The 21,398-nt window shown below is 35.4% G+C and overlaps 1 protein-coding gene across 3 annotated transcripts in view; it reads left to right on the top strand.

The window, feature by feature from the left end:
- The window catches only part of DPH6 (diphthamine biosynthesis 6), a 193,578-nt gene that overhangs the window by 72,029 nt on the left and 100,151 nt on the right, over nt 1-21,398 (top strand). For all 3 annotated transcript variants that reach the window (XM_014941655.1, XM_014941656.1, XM_014941657.1), the window contains exons 8-12: nt 912-999; nt 9,255-9,405; nt 10,625-10,756; nt 14,435-14,564; nt 17,237-17,411. In XM_014941655.1, coding sequence (XP_014797141.1) covers nt 912-999; nt 9,255-9,405; nt 10,625-10,756; nt 14,435-14,564; nt 17,237-17,411 — 676 coding nt within the window. The remainder of the gene's footprint in view (nt 1-911; nt 1,000-9,254; nt 9,406-10,624; nt 10,757-14,434; nt 14,565-17,236; nt 17,412-21,398) is intronic.

Raw genomic sequence — 21,398 nt, 5'->3', positions numbered from 1 at the left:
GATATTTCTGTGAATTTTACACTTTCATTAAGTCAGTGGAATCTGGCCAAGAGTTTAACTGCTTTCAGTTTACGTGGGTTTTATGTGGCATTGCTCTCTATCTGTCTTATCTCATTGAATACTATGAAGGTATCAAGGGCACTGTGATTTCAAGAAAATTATTTGTGTGTCCGTACTTATAACAATTTTCAGATTTTCTTGTACTGCATCTGAGTTTCTCTTATGTTTTCTTTGAGTTTCTCACCTTCTGATGTTTGTTTCCTAGAGCTACCTTTTTCTTAAGTAGTAAAACCATGCAGATGGATATAACAGATACTGCCTTTTGTGAATCAGTGTGACAGATTGTGTCTGTAAAAATAAAAACTAAAATTAACTAATTTGAATCAGCACACAGGAAGTTTATCATTGTTACCAACACATTTGGCATTAAAAAGTTGTGTCTAGTAGTCTTCAATATCAGATGCAAGATGGTCGAATCAGTCAGTTTCTCAGCGTGAAATATTGTATGTTGTTAATACCTCAAGAACTAATCCCTGGAGCATTAATCAAGAAGAATGGAGTTTTAAAGAAATCTCCTGTTGATGAAATTAAAAGATTGCTTTACGTGTTAGTCTCAGAATGTAAAACATAATGCCACTTATGCTTTCATGGACTACAGCTACCTGAATTTCTCAGTACTGGTCTGGAAGTGTAGTATTCCTTTTGAAAATTGAAAACTAGTAAAGATAATGTGTTGTTCAACAGTACGATTTTATATAAAAACTATTTTTTCTTCACTGATGTAAAAACTTAATAAGAAAATAATAGATTTTCAGTGAGTTCCCTTGGAGTCTGTGTTAGATGGAAATGAAGTATTTTCTATATGTAAAATTATATGCTAATATTTGATGCAAATAATTATTGTGTTTCAGAGATTCAGCCGCGGTGGTTGTGCATTCAGCTGATGCATTTGCACCTGTGGCCTACCTTCATTTTTTAAAATTACACCTGGAAAACAAGGCAAGTAGATTGCAAATGTCGTCTTCCTTTAAAGCTGTATGCATTTCTTTCTATTTTTAGGTTGCTTTGTCACAGTTTGGAGTGAAGCTACATTTTCTCAGGTGGATGAACTTTCAAATAAAATGTACATATTTACATATAACTTACCATAAGGAAAAACTCAACAGAAATGACACCTTGCATCAAATGAATGAATGGAGTTAGTATATTTCTGTAGTGCTTTTCATCTTGAAACCACAAGGTGATCAGCCAACATGGTTCAAACCTATATGTAACCTGTGTAGTACAGCTGGCCGTGCTGCAGAGCACAGCTCTATTAGTGAACTGTATGAACAGTGTTGATTTGCTGGGAGGTGGCATCTCTTTTTGCTGTTTCTGATGTAAAGTGGATGATTTGAACATCTGTTAACCTGGAAGCACTGGAGTTTTAAATGTAATGAGTTTTATCTTTTCCATATGAAAGATACATCTAATGAATGACTTCAAATCATGTAGAGGAGATTATGAAAGAGGAGATTGTCAAAGATCTTAAGGGAGTTATTAGTAGTTCACTGGCATTCAGTCTCTTAGTTTATGATTCCATGGAAACAACAGAACAGGAATAGGAAATCTAGTGGTTTAAGTCCTGCAGACTTTTTTATGTGAGCAGAGCTAAGAAGGTCAAAACAAGTTTTTTTTCTTAGTATTTGTCAGCATTTTTCTATTTTTCTTTACATTGTTCTGTGGGTAAAATGAATTATTTTTCTTCCTCCTGAACATCTATAAGTGCTAGTATTTTGTTGAAGCGAGTGCCTCCCTCAAGCAGGAGAGTGCCTTCCTACTACTTTTGCAGTCATCTTTTTATAGGTCTTCCTGCTTTTTTCTTCTCTTTGAAGATCACTGAACCTCTTCTAGGTGCAAGGATTGTTACAGAATGTTATTATATTGGTATTTTACATTTCATGTCTCTTGAGCAACTACATTTCCTGAATTTCTTTCAATAGATCATGCCTTTCCTCCCCCCACCTTTTTTGATTTTATCATGCCAAACAGATAAAATACCTGTACATTTTTCTTCCATGATGGCCTCATTCTTGCTTTGGAAAGTAAATTCTATTTCATCCTGTCAATTTGTAGTTTGGGATTTCTTTCAAAAATAAAACATTAAATATTTGTGTGGGAGACTGTGAAAAGGATATGTGAAGCAAAACCAAATAGGCTGAATAAAGGAAAATTTGGGAGCAGGGCATGGTAGAGAAGAGTGATAATATATTAATATTTCTTTGGGGGCACTGACTTTATTGCTCATGGCAAACTTGATGCTAAAATGCACCATACATCACTACAATGTGACAGGCTAGGGAAAATGAAAAACACAGAGCTTTACATAAATCAGACAAAAAATCATATTAAAATGCATAACATTTTATATAAGAATCAAGATTTTACTTTTATCTGTTCAGAAGCTCTTTTCCCCTTCTTATGTATATGTTTTAGATTTGGTTAAAGCCTCACAGTTTCAAGCAGGGTTGTAGTAAATCATATTTTAAATTCATTGTAGACAAAGCTGTCACACTCTCAAAGGGGTAAGGTTTACAGAGGCTTGCCCTGGATTTTGGTCTATAAACTAATGTCTTGTATAGTTAAAAGGAAAATAGTCTATTTTCTGCAGTGGTTTTCTCATAAGGAAATGCAGCAGAATTCTTTGGCTATAGATTATTTTAAGTCACGATAAAATAAGCCAGGTTTTCAGGAAATTATGAATATGGAGAACAAGTCAGTCTTTCAGAGCATAACTTGTTACTAAGTTAGTGTGATTTAACTGCATAATGATAAGAGATGCCTTCAAGATTGATATGCCTGTAGTACTATGCTTTTTCTCACTATTTGTTGCTTACAAGCCCTACATAACTTTAAATATCAGTTAGTAATTCAACACTTAAAAGCCAATGCTACAATAACAAAGCGCTGCAGGCAAAAACTGCTTTAGAAGGAGAACTAATTTTAGTTTCAGGCTTTCAAGGGATTACTGAAAATTGGGCAAAAAATACTCCATTATGAAAAATGTGTAAAAGTAGCCACTTATGTAAGCACTTTGTAGAAACCATTAATAGACCGCACAGTGATGTGTAATTCTAATAAGTATTATGACATCAGTTTTGTTATCAGTTCAACTGAGAGATATACATATTTTTAACTTTTATTGTATAGTCATTTTATCTTAGTTACATGCCACAGGTGTTAATTTTACATTCTTTGAACTTACTTTTATAATAATTATGCAATTATAGCTAGCGTACCTTAGTCTCTGCTGTCTTTCCTCCTCTACAGTGTATTTTCTTCAGCTAAAATTCTCCATGTTTTAACTACAAAGCCTGCGTAGAAATTTGTTTTCGATTGTTTCTGGCAGCAAAATGAGCCTTTGTGCCTGGGGGAAAATAACATTTTACTCACTGTTCTGGTTTAATACATTACTGTGCAACTTCAAATTGTGTACTTGCATAATAATTGAAGCTTTTATTAACATACCCTCTTTTCTTTCATTACCAGTGATACAGAAAAGGCTAAAGAGATAAATAAATATAAGATTTTATAATTGAGACATTATTAAAAGTTTGGTAAACATGACTTAAGATAACTTTTTCAGGCATTTAAAAAAAAAAACATTAAGAATAAATAATAATGCTAATAGAACACTCCTGCTCAAAATTTGGGAATGCCTGATTTATTCTGTTGTAAACAAACAAGGTTACCACTGGGATGTATGTAATAGAGACACCTAACTTCATCAATATTTTACTTTGCCAGTAAGACTGTCACTTTGTACATTTAAAATATAGGATGTTTTTTGTTGAGGACACAGCAAGTTCTGAAGCACACTCCACAAGTTTTAAATCAAGTGTATCGGCTTTTATATTCAAAACAAATTTAATCTTGAATATTTTCAATTAGGTAAAAATACAACTGTGAAACAGTGGGTTTTTTTACTTTGATGGCACAATGAACTTGCAAAACATTTCCTCCCCCCCAATATTATACTATTCTGTTACTTTGGTGTATTGTTTTTTGAAACAGAAATTAAACCTGTTGGAGCTTCTGCTGCTGTGAACCTAGTTCTGGTGACAGTAGTGAACATATTAGCTATCATTCATGCTTTAAGATTTTCTCCTTCCCACATTTAATAATGAATACTTTGTTCCCCAAGTTCCAGTGAGTAGGAGCACACAAACATTAAACAGTACAAGCCGTGAAGCTGCAGCCCCAAATTACAGGGAGTCATGTAGTTTTCTTTCTGCACTTGGCAGAAGGAAGGAGCCTGTTTGCCTGTAACAGACAGAGGAATAGTGCCTGCTGCTGCTCTTTCTTATAGCATACTATTGCGTTCTATTCACCTATCATAAATTGATATTTTGAGGCTTACTGTTTTTCCTCTTTGTAAAAGATCTTGACTTATTTGGGTGGAACGCAAGTGCAAGCAGTTACGCCCCTGTTAAACGTCAGCAAATCTGTTTCACAGGTCAATTTGGAGATGATTTTAAAAACATTTATACAAGGTTTTTGGGAAACATTTACATGCCTTGTGTACTAAAGGAGCATGATTCTGCAGGTTAGATTTGATTTATGTTTGTAGCCTATTTCTGTCGAGTTCCTTCTCGCCTGAATTATTCTAGTTAATCTCCATTTAGGACTTTAAGTGTAGAATTAGACTTTGTAAGTGATATCCAAGGGAACCGGAATGAATTTCAAGTTGCAAAATATGTTTTGTTGGTGGCATTGTGGGTGACATTTTTGGAATACTTTGTCATCATTGAATGATACTTCTCCTAGGTAACCTTTACTTTCCCTTCTACATCATAAGAATATAGATAACCCTTGCAGTTATATTTTCAAAACTTTGTAACAAATAGTGCAAAAATTTTTTTATACATCGAATTATTTCATACACTAAGATAGTAAATAAAGAATTTTTTTCCTACTCCATTTGTTTGCAGATTCAGTCCAGTTCTCTGAGAAAAGAGAATTTTCTGTTCTCTTTTCATAATGAAGAGACTTTATTTGGAAGTCTTTCAGTGTTAAGGACTATGTGTCTGTGTATTGTACTTGAAATACTGCAAGGAGATGTATGTAGTCTCTCTTATTATGTTTGTTTCAAGGAGTTCTGTTATCAAGGTATACCACAAAAAATAAAGAGACAATCATAGTCTTTCCTTATGTTTTCTGAGCTCTCTGCCCCGCTGTATTCTCATTGCTGTGCAGTGGGAGAACTATCAGTTTTGGAATTGTGTTGTGATAGGTTTTTATACCAGTTTCTGTGGTGGAGAATGTAAGCTTTTTCAGAAGGCAATCTGTTGTTTTCATAAAAGACCACTGCAAAGAATTTCAGCTATATCATTCAAAGTCCTAGCTCCAAGACTTTTTCAACAGGAGAATTTGGATTTTGGAACACTGGTGCATTTGCTTAACTTCACTCTGAGCGCACTTGCATCGCTGACATGAGTTATGTGAATACAGTTAAGCATATGCATGGATGCAGGCGCTGATCCAAAATTAGGTTGCTATCACAATGTACAGTGGGTGTGGGAGAAACAGTGTAACAAATGGGAAAATATATTGCGTCTGTGAAGTAACATGAAAATGTTATGTGATAAAATAGGTTCTGTAAGATTTAATTAAAATGTCATTATAGCAAGCTTGAGATTTTGTTTTTAAAGTGATGAGAGTATTATTCAGGGAAAGTTAGTCTGTTTGTGGCAGTCTATAACTTCAAGTTTTAAATTCTTAGATTACTTTCTCTGTCGACAGGAATCGAAGACCAACGTTTGTATGAGATTTGAATATAGCTGCTAAACAGAGTCTGGCAGCTCTACTTAGGCTGGCATCGAGCCTCTTGCTCTTCTAGTGCCAGGTTCCACACCTAATACTTCTGCTGTAGCCCGCACCTGTGCTGCTGCAGAAAGTGATTGATTACCTATGTTTTTGGAGCATTGTGGGAGTCAGCCTTGAATGAATCATGTGATATATCGTAGGCGTTGAAGTCAATGGTACTCTATAATTATTTTTATGGTCTTTACTGTGAGAGGCATTATAGAATTTCTAGTACTTCTTAGTAATTTTCAAAAAATTTTGCAATTGACCAGCTGCTCGTGTATGTGTGCAAACACAGATGTATAATTTTATTTATACCTGTAAAGCAATATTGAGATAAGTTTAACGATTTATAAAATATTGACATATTTAGGAAAAAGGGATGTGACTGTATATGATACAAAAATTTAATGGGGCATCAATTTGGAATATTTGTAGCATTAGAAAATGACAAAGCTACGGGGGAGTTCTGTAAGATAGACCAAACCAGTTGTGATACAGTCTGTGAGTCTCACTACATCCCCATGAATTTTTTATGAAGCACATTTTGCAGAAAACATGTTTAGAAACATAGTTGAAAGACCAGTTTTCACAGATGGCATAAAAATGGAATAGGTGCTCTTTTCATGTTCACTTGCAGAGCGTATAAATTCAGTCCTCCAAGTTAGGGAGTGGAGAGAAGTTACAGGTCTCTAATAGTACCTACGCAAGATATCTGCATCTCTAGATCTCTTGAAAGGTAATTATGTAAAGCTTAACAAAAGCAAGAAACAATGTGGCTGTCATACTGGCAAGCTGGAACTTTTCCCTTTCCAGTTAACATATTTCTTCCCCTGTGATGGATTGTTATGCCATATTGAAGTTGAAATCCAGGTCATGTGAAAACAAAACCCAAGGCAGCATTGTGATCGTATCGTTCGTTCCACCATGTCTGTGCACGCTTCCCCAGGGGGTGGGACTGAGGGGTGCACACTCTGTATGCTACAGTAATACTCAGTGAGTGCCCATGCTACAATGCAAATTGATTGTTTCATGATGGACGTTACAAATCACCCAGTGAAAACCACTAATTTAATAAAACAACAATTTGCAGGAAGGAAATGGTAGCACATTTAGCACTTCGTGCCACTGTACAGTCTGTATATTTTTATAAAGCGATGTTTTGTGGATAAAAAAATAGAAACTTAAAAAAAAGTAGAAAAAAAGGCGTTGCTTTGGTTCTTGTAGATAATCCAACTTAAGGTCTATTTCAATTACAGATTTGTGTTCCTGCTTCTTTATTTTCTAAGTCATACCTGAAGGGTTAGGGGCTATCAGGCAGCCCTCTGGGTAATGGCAAAATATATCAACTGACAGCAGTAGTGGAAGGTGTAGTTCAATGAGAGGGAAATGGTATAGATGCTGTTGGATGCTTGTATATTTTAATGTTGGAATGCATGTCGTGTTTGTGCTAAATTGCAGTTTTCATCTTGGCGCTATTATGTTACATTTAGTTGACTTCTTTTAACCTCTCATGTACAATTGATTCACATAAAGTAGATTATTGCCTTGACTCTCATGCCTTTCTTGGAGGAATGAATAAAATAAGGTCCAATCAAAGAACATCAGCCCCTCTTAGAGCATAGCTTTAGTGTTTACAGCACTTATAAAACTCCCCTTGAGCCCTTTTAGAGGCAGCAGAGCTGTTTCCTCTCATAGGTAATGACCTTTTTGTAATTTAGCCTTTCCTGAGAATTTCCAAATACACTACTTTAACTTAGCTGGATCCTTTCTCTCCAGTGAAGTCAAATATCAGTGTAAATACTGAGTTCTAGTTGCAGACCTCTGATGCGCACGGTAGTTTTCTGCCTTTTTTTTTTCTCACATTTTTTTTGCTTAAGAGAAAATTTTTGAAGTTGCAGTGAGATGTTTTATTTTCCAAAGGAAAGAAATAAATAAAATTACTTTTTCTTTTTATTTGAAAATGCCTATATTCAAATTTGATTAATAATTTTTAATATGTCCAATTTTTTTGACAGCTTGATGGGATCTAATTTTTAGAAAGCAGAGAATGCAGAGGGTCAAACTTCAGGTGACCTTATGAGTCCTTCATTGTATATTGTTAATATTCTTTTTCATAGACATTTTGCATGGAAATTCCATCGATAGCACACTACTTTGTGAGCTAAAAGAATATTCAGCAGTTTCTAATACATATTTAAGGATTGCCAAAGGCTTCTTATTTTGTCAACTTTTTATCTTGCTTTATTTGGCTTTATCATAATTTTGTGAGTTTAGTATTTAAGAAGCCTGCAGAAAAATCCATAGTTTACACACTATATGAAATTTGAGACATTTGAACAGAAAATTAATCGATAGAATCTGGAGTTACAGCATGCAATGATGTTGGTTAAGGTTTATGCATAAATTCTGTCATAATTCATACTGGTTTTGGATGAAGACAAGTAGCATTAGCCACTCTAGTGATCCCAAAGTCAACATGCTCTACAGATCAGGCTGCCATGGAAAATCAGATGGAAGAGAGTAGGGGTCCTGATTGCTCTAAAATGAAAAGAAAAAAAAATGCATGCTGTAATTATATGACTAGTACTGAAGATATAATGAACACAGAATTTTGGAAGACTGGTCAGTATGCAGTCTGTCTCTGTGTATTTTGCTTTAAATGGCACGCTAGGTAGTTTCCTCTTCTCAGGCCTAAGGAAGCATTTGAGAAGTGAAAGTGCAGTGAATTATTTTCCTTCCTTGTCAAGAAGTTACTTTGATGTCGAAATCCTAGGAAATGCTCTTTTCTGTATCTCAAAACTCAGGGCATCCCAAGCTGTGGTGTGTTTGTTGGAAGGGATAGTCTTTGTGCAATGAATAGAAAGAGATTATATTTTTTACATGGACTGCGTTCATTCAAGGTTCTACAGAGTTTTAAACAGAGTTTTATACAGAGTTTTTTCTTGTTAGTCTTTTGCTCTGTTTCAAGTGTTCAGTGACAGTGTTAAGTATAAAATTGTTACTTTTGTAGTTTTGTTCCTTTTTTCACTTAATTTATATTATTTTTTGGAAAATATAGTTGTCTTGTATATAATTGTGGAATAGTATTTCTTCATCATAGTATTCTTTCCATCTCTTATCTCGAGTCTCATCTTTTTTCATATCTGTTGTTCTTATTTACACTAAGTCTGCATGTTTATTCCATATGACATGTCAACGGGAGCACATTATATTCTGCCGGTTTCTGCAATCTAAATAGTGGGAAATTCTAATGCTGTTTTTCCATGAGTTGTTCTAAGCTTAAGTACCCATTGAGCTATAGTATTTTTTTGTAATGGAAACACAAAATTTGAATGATAAAATGTACTGATTTCATACTGCTTGGTATGCTGTTTACTTGCTTATCTTATAATGTTTGTCTCAAGCAGGGGAAATCTTCAGGTGCATTTATGGTCAATAGCTGTTCTTGTGACATAAGCTGCAACGATGACTATATTTTCCCTTCATCAGAAGAGGAGGAACCACAGAAAAACATTCCAGTCATCTGGAAGCCTTTGAAACATAATTCTTTGGATTTCAGTGAGTCTTGCACAATGTTAATTAGAAAAGTAATATTGAATATTTCATGCCCTGGTGGAGTACACTGTTAATTACTGTAAGAACATTCCTGGAAACAATGTTTGTGACCTTTAATAACCAGTTTGAAAAAAAGAGATCCTACTAAAATGCTTTTTTTTTTTTTTTCTGATGGGAATCAATAGATCTGGAGCAATGAAGCATTTCAAGTTATTTTTCAGAAGGAGCATAACCCATTTCTTTGTTTATTTCAGAGAACACACACAAATGTGTTCTGTTTGCCTGAATGAAACCACACATATGTACCCATACTCTACTGTTTTTCAACTGAGGACAGTAAAGCAAACTCTAAAAAGAAGTACAAAACACAACTTTCTTACACAGTATATAAGTCTGTCCCCACCCAAGGAACCTCAGGGTGCCATGCATGATCAAGTTTAGCAGCCTAGCAAGCTACTGGCCTTTAGGACACATGCAGTAACTAATCGTATGCCTGATATTAAGCACTGCCTCAAACATGAGGTGGTTAATGCAAGATAAACCTGAGTTCATAGATTGGTACCCTCACTGAAGTTCCACAGCATCACTGTTAAACTACACCCAAAGATTAGTAAACTTCTCCTGAAAGCTAAGTTTTGTAGCGTAATAGTGTTTGATATTGAGTAGTATTTAGGCTCTTGAATATGGATAAGTGCCTGGTGGGATGTTAAAAAATGCCTTACTGTGTTAGGTATTTGCTAAGATTATCAGTTTAACCAGGTTAAACACTGAGCTTCCATTAAAATTTGGTGTATAAATTCGAAAATCCAATCCTGTGACACATTAAAATTTTCAAAAGTATTTAAGTGACACATCACAGTATCACATCTTATGCCAAGTCTGTATCAAAATAGGTAGAATATTTGTAAAAGGTCAGCAAAAATGGAAAGGAGGAGGGAAAGTACTGTAATTCTCAGCTAAATACTACTTGCCAGCATATATTCTGAAGGGAGTGTTAAAGAAGGATTTGTCAAGTAGCATTTGGAAGTTTTGTTACCAGCACACTTACTTTTAAGTTTTTGTTTTGTGTTTACTTTTCTGTAAATATATTTTGAAGATGTTTTTACCGTTTGTGAATTTTTTTCTCTGTGTAAGTTCTTCTTACTTAGACAATTTAAAATGTATTCTTGGTTAATCTGAAATATTTCATTATTTTAATCAGAGTTCTGTTTTTTTCCAATAGGTAAGACATTTGGAAGTTCAGGAAGATCCATGGGTGGTTACCAGTGGTTTTCAGGTGTCACTGCTCACTTCCTTCCATCAAAAGGCAAAAATGCTCAAGAGGCAGCAAGGGAAGCATTTTCTTCTCTCCAAGGTGCTTTATTCACTTAATCCAATATCTGCTGTTAATTATACTAGTTTTAATATAGTATGAAGTAAGAATCTGTATTGTCGTGTTGTTTTTATAACTTTAAATGTTGTGGTTGTCAGTTTCCCATCTTATTTTTGTTTGATTGGAATCATTAATATCAAGACTGCTGGCTTTAATATTGAACACATCATAATTTGACTAGCTTTTGAAGACCCTAGAAAGCCAGAGAAGTGTTTATATCACTGTAACAACACTATTTCCACAGTACTTACTTGCTTTATAACTTGCTTTATAGCTTTCTTGCAATATATACTCTGTGTGTGAGGATGCATGGGTGCTTTGGATGCTGTCTACTTGCTAAAGCACTTTTGTAGCTAACGTAATTTTAAATTAAGTTTTCTAGAAAAGCTGTTGCACATTTTTGCATCTTGGGAATCATGAAATCTGGGTTCCCTACTGTCCCTCTCTTAGAAGATACTGACATGTAAAATAAAATGTTAACAATTTTTGTTGGTTATTTTTTTCATTTCAAATTTTAAGTAAAGCATGTTTATACAGGCTTATTTTCATTCATAAGAATGGAAATATTTTTTTAGTATCTAAATAGGTAGGCTCATATTCTTGTTCGTGAACTTCTGTGAGGTATTGTCCTATAAAATCTTATTTTTTGCATGTGCAACTGAGTATTCATAATTGAATACAGGATGATGAAGAAACCTTAGAATTTATTTCAGAGATGAAGAAATTATACTTTAAAAAAGGTACTTTTAAAAATGTCCTTAGTTTTTGATTGCTTGGAAATCAGCAAGGTGGATGTGATCAAACTTGTAGTAAAAAACAATAGTATTTAGTATAAATCTTCTGGGCATAATCTGTAAACTGAAGCAAAAGGGTTGTGCAATGTTTTGTTTTGTTCTCATTATATTTGATGGAAAACTGCCAGTACAAACATTATACATTTTTGCCTTAGCATCTGTCAAAAAAGATTGTGTCTCTGACTAGTACAGTAGCCTATTGCTTAAAGCAAATTACTTGCATTAGCTGTATTATACTCGAGAAAAACAGTAATTTTCTGATCCTTGGTAGAAAGTGTCAGTTCTCACATTTCCTTTCGTTTCTCTGTCTTTGAAAGTAGGTGTGGAAAACTGATTGAATTGTGGTTCTGTCGTGGCAAAGGAAACAATTTGTTTCTGAGAACTTAACTGAGCGACTTTTTCTGAACTCATGATCTATATAACATTTCACTCTTCAGTGCTATGAGAATGGAATAAGCACAGGTGTTTTAACCTTCTCTTCTCTGGGTTAACTGATTTAATCACCTCGAAAGAGGATAAGTGCTGCTAAAAGGATTGAGAAATGGAAATCTATTACTAGGTGTTATGAAACATGTGGTTGTCCTGTAAAGTGGATGGAGTTCTCCTGTGAAGCTAAGAACTGATTAATGTTTACATTTATTTTCTTAAAATTTTTTGTTAGACTTTTCTTTAGATATCACGGGGAGATGGCATAGATTGCAGTGCTTTAGATATAAAGCGGCTCTGGTGCAGCTGTACAATGGCAAAGCTCCATAGGCTTGAAGGGAACTACACAGGCTTTTATTACCTGAAAATTTAGTCTGAAATACTACTTCCTGTAAAGAGTTTTGATGCTGCCTTTTGTGGCTCTTGGCCTAAGGATCCTGGATAACCCATTTAAAAAAAAAAAAAAATGCTGTACTTGGGCCAATGTAATCTTTTGGGTCTGTTCTTTATAGGCAAGTCTGCCTAAGTAAGGATGAGTGTGACTTGATCATATTTTATAAATTATTTGGGACAGTGAATGGCTTGAAGGGTTGTATGGTTTCCTTCTACATCCTGGAGAGGTGCTATGTAAGAGTCCTGCCTTGGGAAACAGCACTTGTTGTCAGGAACCCTGGTTCATCATTTATGCCTCTCTGCTAGATACAGTGCTTTGGAAGGTCAATTTTACTCAGCTTACAAACTAAGCTAGGGAGAAATTATTTCCCATCATTCCTCTAATTCAAGTAGAAGAAAAGGGGATTGTATTTTTATTTACTTTAAGAAGTTTTTTTTTAATAAATCTAGAAATTCTGAATTTATCCAAATATCTTTGCCTTCAACTTGCTCTGCTACTGTTACGTGTCCAGAAATTTGAGTTAGTTTGTTGGCTTATGCATTTTAAATTTAGACCTGGGTTTACTTTGTTTTGGTTTTTTCCCCTCCAGTATTCCATATAGTGCTGCGGAACTTTTAACTGCAGGCCAAAACTCTGTCATCTTGACTAAAATGGCGGCTGGAAATTTGAAAAATGTCCTTGTTTCCTCCTTGACTGATGACTTAGCAACTGGTATTGACCTAGTGATTGCTATCAGGCAGTATTCAAATACATTTATAATTCTGGACAGAATTATCATTATGTGCTAATTTCTCAGCTGGTATTTCTAGAAATCTATCTTGATTTCATAGGAGTTCTATTTTAATTGCTGTGTAATCTCTTCTATCACTTAGCACATGCTTCCTTTTCTGTCAATAAGAATTTCCCTCTTCAGATAGCCAACGCTAATGGCAGTATCACTAAGTAAAGCTGAGACATTTAGAGCAAAATTCAGTATTGGTGTGACCAAACTGACCTTTATCAAAGTGTACCAACTCCTGAACTGCCTTAAAGTATAGAAATGTATTTCACAAAAACAAATTTTGTTGCTCAATGAAGCAACAGCCAACAGAGATTGTCTTTATACTCATACTTCTCCACTGGAAAACAAATATGTATAGATATATACAGGTACACACTGTAACAGTAAAGTTTGAAGTCTAAGTCAGGTCACATGGAACTCTGTTATTATATATGTTCCAAATGCAGAGAAGATTTTGTTCTTCATTTAGTTTCTATTGCTCATGAGCTAAAAAAGGTCCACACTGCAGAGCTGATTCACATATCTGGTTATGGTATTGACTATGTTTATATTCTCCTTAAGTGCCATGGCTGGAATCTTCCTTGCATACCCATTCAGGTGATCTTGACTTCCCAGTATTTTTTCTTTAACTGTCTGCTTGAACTTCCCTCGGCTCTCATCATTCCTTCATTTCTCCTGTGGCTACTTCTGTTTCCTTGTCTTGCCATTTCTTTATGCGGAGATTATTATTGCAGTGAGGGTTTTTAAAAACAGCTTAGACAAGCATCCCTCTGGAATAGCATATAAATATTTGATCTTTTCTTTGAAGAAGGTGATGCACTAGAGGACCTGTTATTGTCCTTTCCAGTTCTGTACCTTCTTTCAAAGTCTTTTATAGATTACTAGCATTCATAGGCTGAAAATAAAAAAAAAAAAAAAGACCAAGATAAAAATGCAAGATAATAAAACTTACGGATACACGGAATTTGGACTGTAGCATATCTACATGCATTAATGTATGATAAGTTTTCTTGGGGCAAGAATTCACCACTGTTCAAGGTGGATAAATTTTATTTGCATTCTCTTTCTGTATATTTGGAAAACTAACATGAGAAAGAGTTCCATGAAAAAAAATAGGTATTACAGGGAAAAAAGCCAGTATGTTTAAGCAACTGTTAGGTTTATTACCAGTTGGTTATTGCTGAACAAAAACAGGAGGCCTATGCTATCTTACTACACATTTTAAATATTCTGTCTTTAACACCTGTATTATTTTTATCCTGCAGCCAAGATGACTTCAGAGGGATTGAAACTGAAGGATATTATTTTGGTTCATCTGTATATGAAGAGCATGAAAGATTTCAATGTTATAAATTCAGTTTATGTGACAGAATTTGATTTGTGTCCACCAGCAAGGTAGGATTAGACTACTGCTATAGTATATTTATGATACACTGTAATATACTGAATTATTGTTACCATATTTATGAAGCTTTTGTCTAAATGTTTGTGTCTCAGAGTCTTAGAAGTAGACTTTTGCTGCCTTTTGGAGTAATCACATCAGGGCTGCTCAACTCAAAACACTAGGGTTGGAAATTCTTGTCTTAATGTATACCATAAGGTTTATAAATGCTCTCCCCATATGGCCTTACAGAAGAATAATACATTTTTTTCAAGTCTCAGTTCTTCTCTGTGACTTGATTAAACTGACAAGTCTTTTGTATTGGTGGGATGTTATTTGTTTTTGTTTGCCTTCCTTGACCTGCTGGCAATGGTCCTCTGAATGAAGCCAAGGATATCGTCAGCCCTCTTTGCCACAAAGGCATGTTGCTGGCTCATGTTCAACTTGGTGTCCATCAGGAATCTCCAGGTCCCTTTCTGCAAAGCTGCTTTCCAACCAGATGGCCCCCAGAATATACTGGAGTATGGGTTTGTTCCTCCCCAGGTGCAGGACTTTCAAATTCTCCTTGTTGAACTTTTTGAGGTTCCTGTGTGCCTGACGACTCAACAAGTCCACCCCTGACATAACAAAGCAGCTTAAAGGTCTAGGTATGCAGTATGATTCGTATGTTATTTGGGTGTGTTGTGTTGTTGTTTTTTTCCTTTGGAAATTGGATAATAAACACCTAGCCTGTGAAGTTTTTTGTTCTGCTTTTTTAAATGTTATATGTTAAAACTAATTTTCCATTTGTAGATTCTTTATTGCCTTTGTCAAAAGGGCTTATTTCTTATTACAGTAATTTATGTTCTTAAGCATCTGAGATAATATGCTCAGTACGTAGAACTGCTGTAGCTTGAAAAATTCATCTTGAATCATAGACTAATACAGGTTGGAAGGGACCTCTGGAGGTCATCTGGTCAAATCCCATGCTCAGAGCAGGGTCTACTCTGAGCTCAGACTTCACGTCTTATTTTTAAGACCAACTGTTTAGCAATTTTCTACTGTAAAATACAATATTCTCTATTCTTATTGCAAAATATGGGGTGTAGTATAGGCATGTGAATTTTAAGTATAGCATGGTAAATAGTTGAATGACATTAAAATAATATCATGATAGGGTCACACTGTCGGGGTGTCAGAAGAGACTAAAAGAGAGCAGGAAGAGGCATCTTTGAGATGCTGGTTGTAGGCCAGGATTACTAAATCACAGAGAGATGGAATGTTGGTTGTGTGTACCTTAGGAGGGAGGGGTCTAGTCCCAGCTGTAAAGTACACAAAAATGAATTTCTATTCCTATGTATCTTAAGTTCTCTTTATGACACATTCCCTTTTCCTGATTTAGCTTCTTTCATTTCTCATGATGCTTCATGTTTTAAGCCTTCACATTTGCATAGCCAGCCACATAATCTTTCACCACTAATAAAACAGGTAGAAAGACTAGGAAGTTGCAGGAAAATGGCTTTTTATGATTACTTTTATGGAACAAACAGATTTATGTTGCATTTTGTTCAGAACAAAAATTATACAGCAGTTTGCATGGCTGCATCATTGCATTATGCACAGAGACCTGGTTGTGGGAGTTCTCACAAGCAATATGCTGGAAGCACTGACTCAAGGGTGTGGATCTGCACTAAATTTGCAAAATTGTCTTGAAAATTTACCAGCCCAAGCAGAAAATCCATTCATCCATGCTTATGATGATGGTAATGAGGAAAAAATACTGTATTTGCATGTGGGAGGAGGGGAGAAAAATAGCTTTCTTGTAAGAAGTAAGCAAGATGAGAAGAATTTTGTAAGGTTATGTTATATGATATGTAAAGAGAACAAGTAATTTTTTGTTGGATTCCTGCTGGGAGCTAAATGACTTTTTTATGCATGGACTGCAAAATATAATTACTTCTCAGGCTTTGAAATGTTGATTTCCCCCACCACATGCCCCACATCCCCTGCTTTTCTCTGGCCACGTGCAACAGACTGTCTGTCTGTCTGTCCATCCAGGCACTCAGTCTTCCTTGGAGCAAACAAAAGTGAAATTTTTAAATGAATGCTTAACTATGTTTTCAGCCCTGTCACAAGTGTGTCTCTGTCGTGCAACTTGAAGTATAACAGAAAAAATGTGTTCAGTATTGCACGATAACATATGAGAAGTATGTAAAGGAAAAATAAGCTGCTGCTTTTTAGAAACCTGAATCTCTAGTCCAGCCATTGGAAGGAGATTCAGTGGAAAATGCATGGAGGTAAGAATACGATGTAAGAATTTGATACACTCTGTCTATGCTGCTTAGCATAACTTACCTGGCATTTATCAGGTTGTGTGGTCAAGGGTTTTTTTGATGAAAGAACTCATGTATTCCTAACAAAGTGATATACATCATAAAAGTAATCAAGTGGAAATGAGCCATTGGCTATGATGCTGGTTTCTCCTTGGTAGTGGAAATTAACTTGTTGGAAGTCTGAAGTTGATCATTATTTTGAGAGGAGATAACTGTGTGGGCTGGTGGGTTGTTGCGATACTATAGCTTCGGTTTAGGTGCCAGACAAAATTTCATAACACAGTATCCAAAAGAAAAACCCATGGAAAATAAATGCTGAAAGTTTGTGCAAGCAAACTTTCTGTTTGAAAAGAATAATTGCCTTGTGTTTTCAGAGTATGTGTGGAAACCCTGTTACCTGATGGAGTACTGTTCTGCATGGACTGCCTTGCACACAAGTACAACGTTGCAATGGATGATGTGTTACGTGAAGAAAAACTGGTCATGCATGTACAGAGCATTTCCCACTGGGCACCTGCTAGCATAGGACCTTACAGTCAGTCAATCAAGGTAGGGAATCTTTGTTACTTCATGTGAACTACATGTCATTTTACTGAAACAAGTACAGTTATAAAGTCTCCTTCGCTCCCATCTGAATGTGCAAAAGAAAATGTGTTAAAAAAAAAAAAAGGCATTTTGAATTCTTAGTTTTAAAACATGGAGAAAACAAAAATTTAACCCGCATCAGTCTTTCATTTCAATTTTTCATAAAACAAGTTAAATTATTCTTTGCAGAGAATCTCAAGAACAGCCTACTTTTGTTGTATAATTAGATCAAATAATTTTGTTACACATAGACTTTTATAATCTGCTTAGAATATAAACAGAATTTAGGACCATCTGAGGATATTTGAAATGTCTTTGTTCAAAGCAAGTAAGTTAAAACTTTTTTATAGGTAAGTCAATCCTAAAATGCTTATTTAATGAAATCCCTGTTGAGGCTCTTGGTACTGCTTAACCATTTAAAAGTGCAGCAAGGCTGAAGAACTGTTCTTTCTATTCAGTTTGTTATTAAATTGAAAAAATATTACACACTAATTTCAAGTATGAAAAGGAGGCAGTAAAGTATCACGGAAAAGCGGACCAAAATTTGACCAAAAATCTTTTTTCCTAATATGGTACTTCTTGCCCAGCTATTACCATTCAGACAGTTGATGAATTGTCTTCTTCTGTTGCAAAAAATGTATATATTCCTTTCTTACCAATATTCCTCTTGTGTAATACCTTGTCCAGTCCAAATTACTGTGTTGTGCAAAACGACTTAAGCAACATGTTATGGCATCTGTTTAAATTTCCTGAAACTTTGAGTCTGCAAGTCCATCTAGTATAATGGACATGCAATTGTACTTTGTTTTGTCTTTATACCATTTTATGGAAAATTAAAGCTTTCTTAGGTGGGTTTTCAGAACTTCCTCAGACTATGTATGGGCAGGTATTAAGCTCTTCAGGTCACCAGCGCAAGTGTAGCTCTTCAGCATGTTTTAGGAACAGAATATATTTTCCAGAATAAATAAGGAAGTTAAAAATGCATTTTTCTTTATAGTCAACAAAAATGATTTAAAATTATAGTAATTTGATAATGATGACATGTTGATCAGTTTTATATATTTGAGGAACAGAAGCTTAACAGTCTTCAAACAGTAAGTGGTTATTGCCTTATGTTGAGAATCTGTAGATTTTGTTTGTCATTTGCTGGACAACAATTGAACAATTGAATTGTTGTCTTTTCAGTCCAATATGAAGTTTGATGGACGCTGAGGGATCATCGTGTATTTTAGCACAAATGTCTTTGCTCAGTTCAGAATAGGCTGAGGACTGTAATATTCAGGGTATTGCAAGTTGGAATTCATGTGCACTGGCATGTAAGAGCGGAGCTGGCAGCGGATGGGTGTAGGTAGTTCATGCAAACTATGGAATTCACACTTCAGGCTCAACAAATCACTCAACAGAGCATCAGTTTAATTCTGGAGGGACCTTACAGGTTCCTGCCAACAGCGCTATGAGGACAAAAAGTAAAAATTTTAAGTTTACGATGAGACTATCCTGACCTCAGTCTGATAGATACCAAACAAGAGTGGCAGAAAGAAATTAGGATTTTCAAAGTATTTTTAGCAAAATCAAACATTTTTCCTCTTTTGGGGTTAACGTTCTTTAAAAACAACTTCAGTCTTTCTACTTGCAAGAAGTAGAAGTAAACTCTTGTAAGATGCAATATGAATCACTTATACTTAAGAAAAAACTGAGATCATTTAATATATTTTTCTTGGTCCGCCTCTTTTGTTGGTGCAGAAACCTCCTCTTTTGTTGGTGCAGAAACCTCTGCCAATCCTAATGTTTGTATCAGCAACTGGTATGTAAGCTACGTTAGAGTTACTGTAAAGGTTATACTGCTGATCTCAGTAGTGTCTTACAAGTGCTCTGATTATGTCCTTCTAACAGTAGTACCACAGCCACAGGGAATATGTGATGACACATGATTTGCCTTCCTCCAGATCTTTGTGTCACAGTAGGCACCAGCCCAGTTTGTACTGGTCACTGGTGGTAGTAACTTGGTATTTTTACTGAAGATAGTTCATGGTTTACTTCTCACTGTAGTTTATCAGGTCATTATTTTATTTTCATGTTTTAATTTTGTTTTACCGGTGAATTAGAGGATTAGTCAAGACTAAGCAGTAATTACTAGCTTATATAGAAACAGCTTACTTACCATCTTCACAAAAGCTAATGGCACAGTTGTACATCAGGGAGTTAAACATGAAGATGCTCTGCAAAGCAGCATTGGGGAGTAAATAATTTATACTGAGAGCTTATTCATGATTATTTATTTTGTAAGAACGTTATTTGAGCATTTATGAACTGTGAGCATCGTTCATTAGAAAAATAATAATTGAAATACAATCCAGTGCAGCTGAAACACTAACCACAAATACATGTCTAAGAACACATGGAAAGTGTTTGTACCAGGTTTTCTTCTAGTATGTTAATGTGTTAAAAGTGTATTTGCACTTACAATTTGTTTGCTTTGGCAAAGTTGAGAAAATGTTTTTGTGTCTGTAAATGAACAAATAACCCGCCACAGTAGAATTGATCTTACTTTCATATTCTACAGTAATTTTTATGGCGACATAATGTATTTTATACACATACTGACATACGTGCATCTATGACTTGATTTTGTCTGTTGAAGCTTTCAACTTTTCCTTGTGACCTCAGTTCTCTCCCTCTGACAGCTGCCAAATCCCAGTTTCAGCCATCCTTCAGGCATCTTTTTCTCAGTTTTCTCCTCCGCACTGTCTGAACTCAGTAGCACAAAGTTAAAAAAACAAAAAAGTGTTCTTACTTTCTGATTCCAATGTCCAGATCCCTAAAACTTGATCAAAATTGGGTTCTTTTCTTTTTTTTCTGTTTGCTCACCTTACAATTATTTTTTCTTTTCATTTTTCTGATCATCAAGGCATGATACAGGAACAGATAATACTATGGGAATGGTGGTGGAAATAGAGTCTTGTATCTGTTTTAAGACGTGGTACTTGCAGTGGCCCCAATGTTTCCTTTCTAAGTAGGCTTAGTTTCCTACTCTTGCAGTGAAACTGAAAATGGTTCGATAGAGATGGTGCACAATTTGTAGCAGATGGCTTTAAAAGTAGAAGGTGGTTATGTACACCAGGAAAGATTACCTGGCTACTTAAACTATCTGACTGGTTGCAGTTTTCCAAAGGCGTGCTTAGCTGTTGTTAACCAAAATGCATATGCAGTAATATGAGGGTAGAATACCTGGAGCTTCCACTGAGTGGAAAAGTGATAGTCAACAGTTCAAAGTCTAAATCGTGTTCCTCTGGGATTGATGCTTGGGATGATGCTCTTAATATCTTAACAACTTGGACAATGGGATTGAATACATGCCTAGTAGGATTGTGGATAACAGTAATTTGGATAGTGGTTGATGCACTGGAAGGCAGGGCTCCTATTCAGATATACCCAGACAAGCAACTGATGACAAGGAGCCTCACGAAATGGAACAGAAATGAAGGAAAAGTCTTGCAGCTTAGATGGAATAGTTCCATGCAGCAGTGTAGGATGGGGACTGTCTAGGTAGTAGATCTGTGAAGAAGTAACTAGAGGTCCTGGTTGTCAGCAGTCTAAGTTGGAAGTTCACCTTTGCAGCAATGAAGGGTAACTAAAGACAGGGCAGCATTAGCAAGGTGGTAACCAGCAGGTCTTTAAAATCTGACTGCACAAAGCCCTCAGCAAACTAGTCTAATGTCTAAGTTAGCCCTGCTCTAAGCTTGAGGTGAATTAGGTGACTTTAGAAGTCCTCTTTGACCTAAATTTGTCAGATTATATGATTAATATTAAAATTACAGATTTACTGACAGAATAACAGAAAGGAAACAGCGTTATTAGAGAAAAAAAAAAGAAGTGCTTGCTATAAAACTTTCTGTTCAGGAGATCATGAATGGTTATGTATGGAAGAGCAATTACAACACTGTAATTTTA

The sequence above is a fragment of the Calidris pugnax genome, unplaced genomic scaffold (genome assembly GCF_001431845.1).
Source record: "Calidris pugnax isolate Ruff unplaced genomic scaffold, ASM143184v1 scaffold56, whole genome shotgun sequence".
NCBI lineage: Eukaryota > Metazoa > Chordata > Aves > Charadriiformes > Scolopacidae > Calidris > Calidris pugnax.
The sequence above is the reverse complement of the archived record's forward strand: the minus strand, read 5'-3'. Positions and strand labels throughout refer to the sequence as shown.